This window comes from Helianthus annuus, chromosome 14, assembly GCF_002127325.2.
Source record: "Helianthus annuus cultivar XRQ/B chromosome 14, HanXRQr2.0-SUNRISE, whole genome shotgun sequence".
NCBI lineage: Eukaryota > Viridiplantae > Streptophyta > Magnoliopsida > Asterales > Asteraceae > Helianthus > Helianthus annuus.
This window is the reverse complement of record NC_035446.2, coordinates 170690670-170707749: the sequence shown is the minus strand read 5'-3', so window position 1 is coordinate 170707749 and position 17080 is coordinate 170690670. Positions and strand designations below refer to the sequence as shown.

Here is a 17080-nt window from a genome sequence, read left to right as displayed (position 1 = left end):
CCTTACCTCTACGCGTAGAAACAGAGAGACTGCTTTTAGTGAGACCCCCGGCTCGGTACAAATATATAACCTCAATATTATATTTAAGGATGTTAAAAAAGATAAGGCTATTACATATACTAGAAAACCATTTTTTTAATTAGAGAATGGTACAAAAATCTGTATATGGTATTTTAGACTTATAGTGAAAAGGAGAAAAACGGATGGTAAAGTAATAGATATGATTGTTTGTATTACGTTTAAGCGAGAGAAAAAAATACGAGATTTTATAGCCGACTTGGTATGCGTGATATCTATCTTTAGTAGGTAAGGACACACACTTACCAAGACCGAAGTAGTCAACATTATCCTGATATACTTGGATCGGGATACTGCCTATGTTTTTTTTTTTTGTATAGCTATGGAACTTAAATCCAAAATCTTCCTCTCCCCCTCTCAAATCCAGGTGTTTAAAGGTTTTGCTTTGTCAATGGACCAACACTCCATTGGTTGAGAAATGGCGTATGTAGTAAGCAAGAAACTATTTTAGAATTAATCATAATACCTATGTTTGAATTGAGCTTCAAACATAGGTTCTTTCTCTCATGTCATTTCGCCCGCCCATTTCTTGGTTGCACCCCCTCTTACAAACTAAAAAAAGGCTTACGAACACGAACGGGAAGGATGAAAGCGAGTTGGTATGCTAGTTTCTCAGGACGATCATATAAGTTCGTTTTGTATTTCTAGCATCTTGCTAGTTCAGTGAGTTTTGGCTAATTTGCAGATACCATATATTATGCTTATTCAGATAAGCGTTTGCAAAATAATCTAAAAACTTTGGGGCGTATGACATTGACAAACATTTGATTCGGAAAGAGTTTGCAAAATACTTAAAAACTCAGGCGTAAAACATCGACAAACATTTGTTCTATTATAAGTTTTAGTTCATGAAAATGTCACCGATTGCTAACATGTCCGTTGCACTTAACTAAAAGGTGAACAAAGAAAAAGAAAACAACAAAAAGGAACGGAAACAAACAAAATTAATTAAACCACTCGTAACAAAAATAAAGACACTATATAATTAGGAGCCACAACGACGAGGTATTCTTCATTAGATCAAAACTGCATAAGCGCTTCATAGAACAGGCAGCCTATAAACCCCACCCACCATTCAAATGAAGCTCTCTTTACCATTTCTTATAGCCCCCACGACCACCTCCGCCAGACCCTCTAGAAAATCTATCGTTCCGACGATCAGAGAAACCACCACCACGTCCACGTGAAAACCCACCGCCGCCGCCACGTCCACGTGAGAACCCACCGCCACCACCACCTCCGAATCTTCCCCTTGACTGCTCTTTCTCTTGCAATTGTGGCAGTTCTTTAACCACCTCCAAACTTACACCTGTAGCATTCTCCTGGCCTGCATACCCATCACCGCTTATTTAAAAACATAATAATTACAGCATATACATAATGAAAAGAGTAAGTTACGTTTTTGGCCCCTGTGGTTATATCACTTTTACTATATTAGCTCAAAACAAGAATTTTTTACATATCTGCCCCCATGGTCTCTATAACTAACCATTTTGGCCCCTAAGTCTAGAGATCATGGGGGCTAAAATGGTAAGACTTAGGGGCCAAAATGGTTGGTTATAGAGACCATGGGGGCAGATATGTTAAAAATTCTTATTTTGGGTAATATAGTAAAAGTGATATAACCAGGGGGGTCAAAAACGTAATTTACTCTAATGAAAATATTTTATAAAATTGATTACTGTACCAGCAAGAAAAGTGTCCAAATCTTCCGCCGCAACATCAAAGACGGCACCTTTTTGATCAGCAGTCAGTGCAAGACCTTGAATCGACTCTACTTTCTCTTCGGGCAAAAACCTCCTCAAAACACCATATGCAAATCTGACAATCAATCAACAATAATACACGAATTCAGTCTCGTGTTTATAGCAGTAGAAGAAACAATCATTAAAGAAAACTTACGAAGGTGTATAAACAGGTCTTCCGGCCTCGAGAAGAAGTGTCACGTAGTTCTCCATGGAGGTAAGAAGTGACCTCTTTTTAATTTCGGTATACCCCTATCAGAAAACGAGCGTTTAATATTTTAACTACGGAAAAACATATAAAAAGGAATAAAAATAGTATAAAACTCACGATACTCTTGGCAAGTGCTTTTGCAAGCAGGTCTACTGCTGTTAAGCCAGAAGAATTTAGCAACTCCTCTGCAGCTGACTTGAAGACGGGAATCACACTATACAAATTCAAAAATACATAAACTTTGTCAGTGACTTTTGATCTTCAATCATGAATGAGAAAAGAAGAGTTAATTACATAGTTAGTCCCTGTGGTTTGCACAAAGTAACAAACTTAGGCCCTAATAGTTTAAAATCACATTCTACGGTATTAACTTTTCATTTTGTAACGTTTGGAGGTATTAACGTTATTTGTAGGTTTAAAATCACATTCTATTAGTACCCAAGTATGTTATTTTGTGCAAACCACAGGGACTAACTATGTTAATACCCTAGAAGTTAATACCTCCAAACGTTACAAAATGAAAAGTTAATACCCTAGAAGGTGATTTTAAACTATTAGTACCCAAGTATGTTATTTTGTGCAAACTACAGGGACTAACTATGTAATTAACTCAGAAAAGAATGTAACACAAATTATACAACTATAATATTACCTATCGGCAACTTGAATTATAGCTTCTGCAGCATCCCCGCCAGCAGCTTTAGCGATATCAGCTGGTTGAGGAGCGGAAATGTGTTCAAATTTCACACCTGCTTCTCTCTCTAACTTGGAAATATTTGCCTTCCTGGGCTCGTAAAGAGTAATGGCAACACCCGTCTTTCCTGCTCTTCCAGTCCTTCCAGATCGGTGAATATAGTCTTCGACGTCACGTGGTGGTTCACACTAAAAGATGATGGAAAATCAACCCCGGTTAAAACAATATTTACAAGTATACAACTTGCCTTCGTAAATTTGAACGTACGGGTTTGACTTTTTAACATACCTGAATGATCAACTGAACATCATTAATGTCCAATCCTCGTGCGGCAACATTTGTGGCAACTAGTGTCATAAACTTGCCCGTCCGGAATCCCGCAAGTGTTGCCTGTGAAAAAAGATAATGTGTTCGATAAAAGATGACGAGTTCGTTCAAGAAAAATATTACATAATTTTAAATCTTCATATAGCATCATATAATATACCTCACGCACAGACTGTTGAATGTCACCGTGCAAAGGGCGTGCTCCAGCCAGCAATCCAGATAGTTCAGAACAATAATCTTTGGTCTCAGTGAAAACGATGGTGCGACCTCCACTGAAAATAAACGCAATTTGAAATAAGAAAATATAATATTTGTCGAAAATATTTGCAGACTACTAAAATTTGACTTACCTGCTATGATGGCGAATAATATCGGGAATAACCTGAGACCTGGCTGTCCAAGAGCAAGGCATGATGATGTGCCTCACGCTTTCACTAGCCTTCATTACCTGAACACCAACAAGATCCACAATCTTCTTGTTTGGTTTCAAAAACTTCGATGCAATCTGAAAAAAATAAAATAAAGATATTATCACTTTTGTATGCTAAATCGGTAATATTGCATAGACAAATCATATGAGCAAAATGATTGAGATGGACATACGTGATTCACCCAAGACGGTAAAGTCGCACTAAACAGAACGGTTTGAACTTTGGCAGCGTCATTCACCTTGCCTTCAAATCAGTAAAAGAAAAAAAGTGAAGTTAGTCGGATGCTATAACAAAAGAAAGAGTTAATTGCCCGGATGGTCCCTGTGGTTTCACGTTTTTTCACATTTAGTCCCCACCTTTTGAAAATAGCAGGTATGCTCCCTATGGTTTTTTATTTTGTTACTCGGATAGTCCCCTGAGTAGATGTCAGTTAGTTTGGAAATAGCAGGTATGCTCCCTATAGTTTGTCATTTTGTTACTCGGATAGTCCCCTGAGTAAACGTCAGGGGACTATCCGAGTAACAAAACGACAAATCATAGGGAGCATACCTGCTATTTCCAAAAGGTGGGGACTACACGTGAAAAAACGTGAAACCACAGGGACCACCCGGGCAATTAACTCAAAAAAAAATAAAGAACCAAATATAGTTAATAATACACACCTAAGATATACTCAACGTCTTCAACAAAACCTTGTCTCAACATTTCATCAGCTTCGTCAAGGATGCGAAATTTCAGAGACGATAGGTCAAGATTCCCTCTCTCAATGTGATCCTAGACACCATTTCGAATTACATAATGGTTAATAAAGATATACGTGTCACACTCATGCTGTTGTAGTAAGAGTTGTTGTCATGCAGTACCTTAACACGACCAACAGCTCCGACAACGATATCCACCCCTCGTTTTAATTGCACGGTTTGAGGAGAAATGGATGCTCCACCTCCACCATACAGACAACACGAACTCAGCCCCACAGCCTCACCATAGTATTTAAAATCTGTAAATACCTATAACAAAAACAATGAATATGAACTAACTATCTTGTAAACAAATAAAAAAATAGGGCATAAAAGTCAAAAGAGATCATGCTGACTTAAACAGGTACCTGCTTTGCTAATTCTCGGGTTGGCAAAAGCACAAGAATTGTAGGCGACCTGCCATATCCAGTCTTACGTGATAATTTTTCAGTTCCGCTGGTAAGAGACTCCAATATAGGTAAAATGAAAGCCAATGTTTTACCCTGTGAAATTAAAACAAGTTAACTATGGTTTATGCAATGTTTAATTTAAAAATGAAACCACTCAGTTTGGTAGAATAACAGGTAAAGCGAAAGATTTAAGAGTGATTCAAAGTACCTGTCCGGTTTTGGCTTTCCCGATCAAATCAAGACCGTCATAGATGGATTCAAAAGTCCGAGCTTGAATAGGAAACAAAGCCTCAATCCCCTTAGCCTTCAAAGCATTCTTCAACGGCTCAGAGATCTTAAAGTTGGTAACCGCATTAGGGTTTTCTTCTTTAATCTCAGGCTCCTTTTCATCTACCTCAGCTGTCTTCATCTTTTTCTTCTTACTTTTCTTCAAAGACTCCTCAATCTTTATAGATTCCAAACAAAATCAGTCATTATACGATAGAAGTAACACTACCGGCATACACATGCATACAAATTAAGCTTAAAACTACATTAATATAGTAACAATTTAAAAAAAAAGTATCTAAATCCCCTGAGATTAACATACAATAGAGCTAACACAAAGGAGTACAAATTAATCTTACAACTACAGAAATAATATAAAAATTTACAAAAAAATATATATATACGCATTCCTTGTGATTAAAATCAATAAAATTAACACTCGCGACATACACAAATGCGCACTAATTAAGCTTTTAAAACTACAAAAATACCATAACTGCTTTCAAAAAATATCTAAATACCTTGAGATTAACTTTACAATAAAACTAACAATAAGAACTTACACAAATGACAATGTGTACAGATTATGCTTAAAACTATATAAACAGAATAACGGTTTACAAAATTATCTGCACACCTTGAGACTAACATACAATAAAAACTTCACTAACGGCATACATAAATGCGTACAAATTAAACTAATACCTTGAGATTAACATACAATATAACTAACGCCCCACGGCATACAAAAATGCATATTAATTAAGCTAAAATTACAAAAATATCATACAAAAATGCATACTAATTAAGTCAAAACTACAAAAATATCATAACAGGTTACAGAAAAAATATCTAAATACCTTGAGAGTAACATACAATATAATTAACACTAACAACATACGCAAATGCGCACTAATTAAGCTTAAAACTACACAATTATTGTAACAGTTTATATAAAATATCTAACATACAGCATAAACAAACGCGTACAAATTAAGCTTGAAACTACACAAATATCATAACAATTTATAAAAAAAAAAAAAAAAAAAAAAAAAAAAAAAAACATCTACATACCTTGAGATTAATCGGTTCACCTAACTCAGAACTCGTGTCGCTCTTTCCTTCATCGTTATCTGAATCCGATGAAGCCTTGCGTTTCCTCTTGATCTTCTTCTCGGATTTCTCAGAATCAGATGCAGTTTCGGCGGATTTACTCTTCTTACTCTTTTTCTCTTTCTTTTTAGTTGCAGATTCGAGTCCGGCGGTTTCGGACTTCATCTTCTTGACCTTCTGTTCGGATGCTGGAGCTAGGGTTTCAGACAAATCGGCAAGTGAAGGCATGGTGTTTGTTAATGGTGTGTTGATAGCGGTTATCTCCTTTTGTTCCTGCTAAATATGATAGGCGCTGTTGCGTTGCAGTAGCAAGGAAACAGGAGGAAGAGGAGGACTTAGGGTTTAGGGTTTGTTATATTTATAACGGTGACTTCTGAGGGCTTTTTCAGCCGTTGGATTTCGAGGGTTGCTAGCCGTTGGATTTAAGCTACACTTGTACAACTAACATGACAATGACAATTTACTCCTTTTTTTCTTAAGATACAAATTTTATATTTTATATTCGGGTTGAGTTATAACACAGAGAAATTTAAAAAAAAAAGTGTAAGAAAGCTATTATAGAGTAAAAGTGTCCAAAAAATACTCAAATGTGAACGGTAATTTTGTCAAAGAGAACAAAAAATATAATGCACATACAAGTCATATATTATTTCTCCCTATTTTTTAAACATCCGTGACTTTTTTATACGTCATTTGTTTTTAAAGAAAAACTGTACCACAAAATCGAGCGTTGTTTTATCTTTAATATGAGTACCCTATTGATATAACATGAAACACAATGAGAAAACTCATTTGTGTATTACACAATGGACATAATAAAAGATTTGTTAAGGGTTTTGGAACTTTGGCTTAACCTCTTACCAAATTGCTTAAAAAAGAAGCTTTTAAATGGAGTGAAGAGGCTCAAACTGCTTTCTTACAACTTAAAGAGGCTTTAAGTACTCCTCCAGTTTTGAGGTTACCAGATTTTATAAAAAAAAAAAAAAAAAAAGTTGTGGAGACTAATGCATCATCCAAAGGAATGGGGGCAGTTTTAATGCAAGAGGGACATCCCTTGGCATAAATTAGCAAAGCTCTGTCTCCTAAATAGTAGAGTTTATCTGTGTATGGGAAAGATCTGCTAGCTATTCTTATGGCAGTCAAACAGTGGCACCATTATGTGATTACCAAGCCCTTTATCATCAAGACTGGTCATCAAAGTTAAAACACTTGTTGGAACAGAAAATTGTGACACCTTTATGTAACGCCCCAGAATTTAATTATATGTTTATATATATATATAGAAAAAGTATATCGTACATTACGGCTTAACGTACTTCACGTACAACAACGTGCGTGATTTGTTCTATAACATGCGTGATTAATGTTTTTAATATGCGTGATTATTGTGTTTCAACATACGTGATTTTGGATTTTTGAGTTATAACGTGCGTGATTTTAAAATGAACGTGCGTAATTACCTGTCGTACGTGATGTACGTTAAGCCGTAATGTACGTTAACCTTCCTCTATATATATATATATATATATATATATATATTGCTATAGCATGTCATAAGATATAACTAGGAAATGAACCTAGTTAGAATGTGAATTAGGATTTTAACTAAAAGAATAAATGCTGGCCATTTAAAAATAAGTATGCATACTTGAGGGGTGGAATGGGTAAATAATGAAAGATAGATTTTTAAAACACTGGAAAACACACCAACACACCAACACACCCACATATGCGTGTGTTGGGTAAATAATGAAAGATAGATTTAAAAATAAGTGTTTGTCAAAATGCTCGAATGAATTAATCATAGGATTTACAATGTTGAATGGTTAAAATAGAGAATCGGTTGTTTGTTAATGAAAGTATGTTGATATTGGAATGAAAAGAATGACATAAACCTAAAGCATGTGATTTTTGGATTATAGGGATTAAACAATAAAGCTCGAGTCACTCCGGATCACATTCAAACAACGACAAAGGTAAGTTCTTGCTTACATAGTATTATTAGCATGTATTGTTGTAGCATACTATTGTTCAATGGTTGAAGATGTTTATTTGTAACGAGTTATTGTAAGCCGTTTATGTAATTTAGATATGGGTCGAATGAGTTAGAAGGGTAATGTGAGAAGTTAAAGAAACTTATGTTTGAAAGAAGGTTTAAAAGGTTTACTTGAGGTTCATATTTGTAATTGATGTTGTATGAATTTTTGTAACAAAAACGTCTAACGGTTTGGTTGTATGTAGGTAAAGCGACTTGTTAAACGGCGTTACTTGGATCGAACACATTCATGATGCACGCTTCCGTGAAGAAACTAGTCATGGTAAAAACTTTTATTAAATGCTTTTCTTTTGTTTTAAACGGGTCTTTTGTAAGTCTTATAATCCGATAGGCGTAGATGTTGAACTTGTAGTTAAAAGATTATGTTAGTAGTTTATGTAATGTTTGGGTTAAAAACTTTTGTAACCACTATGTTGATCATTACCAAGTTAAATGTAGAATTTTGGTTTGTGAATTATTCGACCCGTTTACTATTTTGTCAATTGAAAGTTCGTTGTTTCCTTTCAAAAGTTTAGACCTTACAAGTTGGTATCAGAGCCTAGGTTTGAGAGATTCGAGTAAGTTATGGTGCTCGAACTCACACCAAGAGCTCTTGTGGAAGTGTGTTCGTTCCAAGCGCCACGCAAGTAAGTAATTTAAGAATTTCATAATTGTAGATGGAAATGGGAATGGGTTATGGTTTAATTACGAGTATGACATGGGTTGGGACGTTAAGGCGTGCTATGGAAGGTTTTGGGACTGCCCAAGACCATTTCGGGTTGGAAAAAGGGGCTGGGAATGAAAATTTTGATTAAACAGCGCTTGCACACCAGAGAGCCCGTCGGCGACGGCCCCCTATGCCGTCGGCGACGGCACCCCTTCACCCGACGGCTTAAGTTCCTGCCTACGGGCTAAAGTCAGCGACGCAACTTTCTGAGGACCGTCGGCGACGCACACATGTGCCGTCGGCGACGGCCCCTCCTTGTCTGCTTTTCTTGAGTTGTTTGTTTGTTATGCGAGGACCTTTAATTCAGTTCTAAGTCTTCGTTAAACTTAAGGAACACCTCAAATTGTTCATGAAGCTAAGAATTTAAGATAATTAACACGTTTTAATGACGAATGTGTGAAAGAACGGGAAGTTATGTACATAAAAGAATGAAGTAACTAATGTCTTTAGAATGCTGTAAAGAAAGATTTAAGAGGTTTATGACTTATGGGAATGAGTTATTAAGAATGAATAATGTATAGAATGATAAGGAGAACGAACGTAATAATGTTTGACACGAATGTTTATTTGTAGATGGCAAGTGGAGGAAACACGGATACTACCGAACGTATAACTCGAAACGAGTTAAACAAGATGATTTCGGATGAAGTAACGAAGGCATTTGATGCAAACGTTTCAAAGCTAGCACAAGAGGTGGAGGGCCAAGTACTAAGTACGGTGGAGAATATGATCACGAGCAAAGTGGATGAATTGAAGGAAATGATAACCGGGATTCAAGGCAAGAAGGAAGCAAGACGGTGCACCTACAAGGATTTCATGGTGTCACACCCCGAATTTCCACGTGTCACCGGTGGGCCCGGTGGGGGATTATCGTGACGTAGTTCATATCATTATTGTCAAACAACACAAATTATAATGCACAGCGGAAGCAATAAAATAGATTTACTTCAACCATCAAATGTAATATCTAAGTATCACAAGTAGTTGAAATAGATCCACAGGCGGATCGAAATAAAAAGGAGAAAATTGTTCAACAGATAAATGCATCCCAAAGTTTGCGAGACTCTATGACGCTAAGGAGAAGCCAGCCTATTCCGTGTAGATCCTGCACTTAATCTTTTTGGGGAAAATACGTCAGTTTGCACTGGTAAATACAATTTAACCGACTCATTTTAAAAAAATAAAAGTTTAAAAATTGATTTGAATGCACAAGGCACAAAACATTTTATAACTTGGGAATAATTAATCAAAGTTAAACTTGTAAAAGAATTACATGTTTGTTATGCGTTTAGTCGCCCGGGTCGTGCCGGGTTTAAGGTTAATTGACACACCACTCAGTATAAGTCCGCGGCGGGAAGCCAACGTTTATACCTTAATAAAAATGGACACATACTGGGTGTACGCCTACACCCGGGTGTCAAGGTCGTGGCCATTTCTTAAAATGATGCCAAGGATATCCGGGACATGGTCATTAAGCTCCCAAAGGCGTAAAACAAACAAAACCAGTTTTTCAAACGGGTCACATTGATAATACCCAACTACTAATGAGTTAGGGTCAATTGCCCGACCAAACGGTATTTTATATACCGTACCCCCAAGCCCGTATAACGGAAAATAAGTTAAAAGTATTTACCTGAGCAAGTATAAACCACAAAAGCAAAATGCAAGTGTCTTTTACTGGGCTCCTATTCTGGAACGAAGGTTTATAATAACCTATTAGAATCCTAACGGGTCTTTTAACATAGCCTAAGCTTATACCGGTTAGTTTCGAAGGATAAATATGGTTTAATCGCGAGGAAGGCGAAAACCGAAAAGGAATGTGACTTAGACCCTACAAGCTTAGATACTTGTATGACATGGGTAAACTAAACACATTCTGAAATTTAGAGACTAAGATGATACGGTTTGACCCGCTTCGGCTAATGTGCATAAACTAGTCACATATGCCGATCCGAACGCGAAAGTGCGTAACGGGTAACCATATAAATCATATACAAGTTTCCTGAGATTATATGCACCAATTATGTTGTATTATCAGTAAGATATATCCTATTATGCCCCAAATGATTTTGAACTCACTTTACGCCCCATAAGGGCATTTTGGTAATTTTACATAAGCTTAAAAGGTTAAAACCGGAAATCTGAGTTCTCAACTTTAGTTTACTGTTATAATATGAAATTTTACAAAATATATCAGTAGGTATTAGACCATATATATAAAAACTAGTTTTGACATATACTATGTCGTAAAAATGCCTAAAAAGGCGATTTGGAGCTATTTCCGGGTTTTAAAAGGAAAGCTAATATTTTTATAATTCCAGAAGGTTCAAAATAATATATTTAACAAAATAAATCGGTAGAAAAAGGTTTGGGGTCAAAAGGTTTTGTAAAACTCATTTTATAGCCGAAAAGGGCAAAACCGGCATAAGCCGAATTAAGCTTAAAACCTTATGTTATACTCAGTCTAAAAATAAATAAAAATCTTTAAAATTCCCAAAGTATTATTATATAATAGTGGGTATAAGGTTTTGATATAAAATTTGGGTCTAGGTAGGTTATACGCTAATTACGCTAATTATTTACTAAGAAAGCTTCTAATTACGCTAATGAGCATAACTCTTAATCTAGACCTCAAACTGATGTCAAATTTTGGGTACAAGTTTATAATTCAGTAACTAAGATGTCTACCCCTTTTTATTCTCAAAAATCATGATTTATGGACATTTGGGCATAATGGTCAACATATGGGCATTTAACGGAAACATGCATACGATCAAGATATCTAATGAACCAAGTTGTATAATCACAGGAGGATATACTAACATGTTATTAGGTCCAAAAGAAGCTCTAAGGCAATCTTAATCTTGACTAAACCGGGCCAGAACTGAAAGTCAAAGCGAAAGTCAAACTATGCGACTTTCGGTTCCAAACCGGGTCTAAACAGAAAATTGTCGAGTTGAACATGTTGGAACATGTTCTTACATTATTTACCAAGTGACATTAATGTTAAAACAGGTTGCATGCATCCTACATTGCTAATTATAAGTTAATTCGGATTTAAGCATTCTGTTGACTTTTTAAAGTTAGCTTTGACTCGACAATTGACATGCTTAGAGTGGGAATCTGAAATTACCCTTTTAAGGGTTTGTTACCCACCTAATTACCTACTTAAAGGTATCTTTAATTCGTGATTTGACAGAGTACATTTTAATTAATCACGAAGTCAAACCTTAATTACGACGGTTTGACTTTTAGCTAATTAATTAAGCTAGAATGGATTAAGGGAGGTTAAGGGCACTTACAAGAGTCCTAAGAAGGGTTAGGGACCTAATGGAAGTTGGTTGCTGTCCAGGAAAGCTTCAGAGAGTCTTGAACCCAAGTCCAAAGTGAGCAAAGGAAATGGTCACACCTTATGCCCTTATATAGTGAACTTAAATGGTCCAAGATTATGACAAGCAAGTCTACAATGGTTGGGGGATCACCCCAGGTGTCCCTAGAGGGCTAAATACTGCCTAGCAAGCCCCTGAATTCAGAAACCATCGTTTTAAGTCGGTGCAACGGGCTGAACAGGCAGCTGTCCAAAAACTGCTGCCAGCGACGGTCTTACGGACCGTAAGCTTGAGGCCTTGCGGTCCGTAAGAACCTCTTGCGAACCGTAAGCTAAAATGGTTACGGTGCGTAACCGGCCTTGCTGAAACATGCCCAGTTACCCTCCTTACGGACCGTAAGCCTAGGGCCTTGCGGTCCGTAACCGATGGTCAGAGGACAAAATTTGCAAACTTTTAAGTCTTGACCATGCAATTAAACCATTTCCGAATTCAGTCCATCTTTTTCAGTAGTGGGGCCATTTGTTCAGCCATTGCATGCTTGGATAGGTCTTACATTTTCCCATCTTCATTTGACCTCTTATGGAACTTGCAAAGTGACGGAAATACCAAGAGCAAGTCTTGGATGACGGAAATACCAAGAGCAAGTCTTGGATTCTCTTAATAGTTAACAAGCTTCATAATTATTCTTGATTCTTTCTTATAAGAATTCTTATTTTGCATTATTAGTAGTAACAATCCTGTCAAATCCCGAGTTCACATAAAAGATGGAACTTTATTTATTTGGAAACAACCGGTTATCATATAGGATGACTTTCAAAAGATTTAAGGATCTTGGGATTTATAACATTCGGGTCGCTCAGAGGTGATTTAATAACATGTCGCCCTTGGGTCGTTCAGAGGTATTTTAAATAACATGACGCCCTTTTAAATAAAATCCTACCAAACATCTTTTATTTAATCCGGTTTTTCTGACACGTCTGTCTCTCATGACACGTGTCTTTATTTTAATGGACAGGAATTTTCGAGGTGTTACATCCTCACCCCCTTAAAAGAAATCTCGACCTCGAGATTTGTCACCGCCCCCGATCCCTATCTCCCGGGAACGGGCGGCCGTGAGCCAGTTTCGGTGGTATCACATTTATTTATCCAATTTGGCAGCGGAAATTTTCATCAGGACCGTAGTTAGGAAATATTTTAATCAGAGTAAACCACCATGTTTATAACATTAAACATATGGGTAAAAACCCAAGTTTTCAATACACACGTTTCATAGGAATAAATCCTATTTATTTAATAAAAACATCCATTTTATTCTTAGGTAACTTTATTGCCACTTTTCCAAGCCTTCAGTGCTGTCCAGCTGGCTTCTATTTGGCTTTCACATTTTGTTACCTGAAACGCGTTTTAAAAACATTTTGTCAGTGGGAAATACTGGTGAGTGAATCCCAGTTTAATCAAGTTTAAGTAAAAACCAATTTGCAGTATTGAGGGCACATCCGCAATTACATTTGTATCAAAGACATCACAATTAACATCAGTGGTACGGTCATACTCAACATATGGGATGTTACCACGCCAGTAACCAATTTTGTATACAAAACCCCAACATACCCACTATAATTGTATTCTTCACAAATACTCAGTAACTGCTTTGTATGTAAAAACTGTTTATAAAAAGGAGATTACTCACATTGCTGTTTTAGATTTTTTCGTAAGGGTTTCCTGGAGATAATCTATAAATTACACAAATGCACGTGTGTTAGTATAATAACCCATTTTAACATTAGTAATACCCTCCCCGAGACGGCATTCCAACGACTACGTCGGGCAGAACCACGACAGCCGTTACGGAACCCTAGATCAATCGGGCAGCGTATCTAATACGTCTCCAGGGGTTATAATACTTACATCGTAGCAGAACCTCGCTATTTTAGGGGGTATAATACCCGGCTATAGAGTATACTACTCAGAATTTTAGTAAGAAAGAAAGAAAGTGAGCGACGAAAACCGAAAGCCCGTTGCCTTCTTATATAGGGCTGTAATTGGACTTCCTCGCGGCCCGCGTGAAGTTTGGGCCGGGTCTACGCGGCCCGCGTCAATGCTGGGTCAACGCGTAGCTTGGCCCGGTCACACACTAGGTTCGACACGCGCTGGACACGTGGCGGCTCCGGGTCATGCCACCATTCTGGACACTCGCGGCCCGCATGGACTTAACCAACCATGTACGCGGCCCGCATCAACTTGTGCTTTAGGAAAAGTCTGGTTACACCCTCGCGCGGCCCGCTTTAACTTGAGGTGAGGCCTTACGCGGCCCGCCTCAACTTGATAATTATTGTTTTTATTTATTTTATATAATATAATCTATTTTGAGGCTCGGTTTTCACATACGGGGTGCATATAAAGACACATAGATACATATATATATATATTAGGGTGTCGGAATTATTATGATAGGTGTCGGTTTTACCGAGGGTTGTTATATCCTCCCCACCTTGTTTTAGAGCTCGTCCTCGAGATCTACTGGAACAAGTGTGGATATTTCTTTTGCATTTCGGATTCAAGCTCCCACGTGTACTCGGGTCCTCTTTTGGAGTCCCATTTCACTTTGACCAGAACCAATCTCTTATGCTTGAGATTCTTAATTTTTCTATCTTCAATCTGTAGAGGCTTTTCTACAAATTTGAGTTGTTCATTAACCTCTATATCCTTAAGAGGTACTACGAGTGATTCATCAGCTAAACACTTTTTAAGATTGGATACATGAAACACATCATGTATTCCTGCCATTTCCTCTGGCAGTCGTAGCTGATAAGCTACAGGTCCTATTCTTCGGATAATTTCAAAAGGTCCAATATACCTGGGACTAAGCTTTCCTCTTTTGATGAATCTTACCACTCCTTTCCAAGGAGAGACTTTCAATAACACTTTATCTCCCACTTGAAATTCTAATGGTTTGCGTCTGTTATCAGCATAGCTCTTTTGACGATCACGTGCTGTTTTTAGTCGTTCATTGACTTGAATGATTTTATCAGTTGTTTCTTGTACTATCTCGGGTCCAGATAATTGTTTTTCCCCAATTTCTGCCCAACAGACTGGGGTTCTGCACTTTCGTCCATAAAGTGCTTCGAATGGTGCAGCATTGATACTTGTGTGATAGCTGTTATTATAAGAAAATTCTATCAAAGGTAAGTGTTCGTCCCAATTACCTCCAAAATCAATTACACAAGCTCTAAGCATGTCCTCCATTGTCTGAATTGTCCTTTCACTTTGTCCGTCTGTTTGAGGATGATATGCGGTGCTTAGATTTAGCCTGGTTCCCATTGCTCTTTGGAAACTTGACCAAAAATGAGAAGTAAAACGGCTATCTCTATCGGAAACAATTGATAAAGGAATGCCATGTAAAGAAACGATTTTATTTACATACAATTTGGCTAATTGTTCCATACTAAAGGTTTCCTTCATTGGTAAGAAATGAGCTGACTTGGTTAATCTATCTACAATCACCCAGATTGTATCATTACCTTTTCTTGTTTTAGGCAATTTGGTAACAAAATCCATTGTTATCAATTCCCATTTCCAAACTGGTATTTCTAATTGTTGTAACAATCCTGAGGGTTTCTGATGTTCAGCTTTAACTTGTAAGCAAGTTAAACATTTAGAAACATAAGCTGCTACATCCTTTTTCATTCCTATCCACCAGAAATTTCTCCTTAAATCCTGGTACATTTTATCACTTCCTGGATGCATCGTATATTTAGACTTATGAGCTTCTTCTAATATACGGTGACGTAAATTTCCTAATTTAGGTATCCACATTCTCTTTTGATGGAACCTCCAAATTCCATCTGTTCCTTGTTCTCATTCTTTAATCATTCCTTTTAATTTTTCAGTATCCTCCTTGATTACTGATTCTTGTACTTTTCTAATTTGATTGTTTAAATCTACTTGTAGATTTAATTTAAGAGAACGTACCCTTTTTGGCTTTTCGTGATATTTTCGACTTAAAGCATCAGCCACCACATTGGCTTTTCCTGCATGATACTGGATATCACAATCATAGTCATTAAGTAATTCCATCCAGCGTCTCTGTCTCATATTCAACTCTTTTTGCCCGAAGACATATCTTAAACTCTTATGATCTGTGAATATGGTAAACTTACTACCATAAAGATAATGTCTCCAAATCTCAAGGGCAAAAATTATGGCTCCTAATTCCAAATCATGGGTCGAATAATTTCCTTCATGACTCTTAAGCTGTCTAGATGCATAAGCTATAACCTTTTGACGTTGCATCAATACGCATCCATAACCTAACTTAGAAGCATCACAAAAGACTACAAAGTCTTCAGTTCCTTCTGGTAATGCTAGTATGGGTGTATGGGTTAATCTTTGCTTAAGGATTCTAAAGGCTTCTTCTTGTTTTGGTCCCCATTCAAACTTAACAGATTTACAGGTTAACTTAGTTAAAGGAATGGCTATTCTAGAAAAATCTCGAATAAATCTTCTATAATAACCGGCCAATCCTAGGAAACTTCTAACTTCAGTTGGTGATTCTGGGGTTTTCCATTTGGTAATTGCCTCGATTTTCGTTGGATCTACATGAATTCCTTCATGATTCACCAAATGTCCGAGAAATTGCACTTGTTCTAACCAAAACTCACACTTTGAAAACTTAGCATAAAGCTTTTCTTTTCTTAACAGGCTTAAAAGTAAGTGCAAGTGCTTTGCATGCTCTTCTTTACTTTTAGAGTAAATTAGAATATCATCTATGAAGACAATTATGAATTTATCCAAATATGGCTTACATATTCGGTTCATCATGTCCATAAATGCGGCTGGGGCATTGGTTAAACCAAATGGCATGACAGTAAATTCATAATGACCATACCTTGTTCTGAATGCGGTTTTAGGAATATCCTCTTCCTGTACCTTTAATTGATGATATCCTGATCTTAAATCGATTTTAGAGAAAA

At 36.9% G+C, this 17080-nt stretch overlaps 1 protein-coding gene across 1 annotated transcript; it reads right to left on the bottom strand.

Moving 5' to 3' along the window:
• Positions 1-886: 886 nt before the first annotated feature.
• Positions 887-6493, bottom strand: LOC110905074 (DEAD-box ATP-dependent RNA helicase 7). The gene is made up of 14 exons (XM_022150960.2): positions 5978-6493; positions 4845-5081; positions 4595-4729; positions 4350-4496; positions 4149-4260; positions 3659-3729; positions 3406-3560; positions 3216-3327; positions 3017-3118; positions 2687-2916; positions 2152-2248; positions 1981-2075; positions 1766-1899; positions 887-1405 (listed from the first exon to the last, which is right to left on the bottom strand). The coding sequence occupies exons 1-14, from the start codon at positions 6242-6244 to the stop codon at positions 1170-1172; spliced, it is 2130 nt and encodes a 709-aa protein (XP_022006652.1). The 5' UTR covers positions 6245-6493; the 3' UTR covers positions 887-1169.
• Between the last annotated feature and the right edge of the window lie 10587 nt (positions 6494-17080).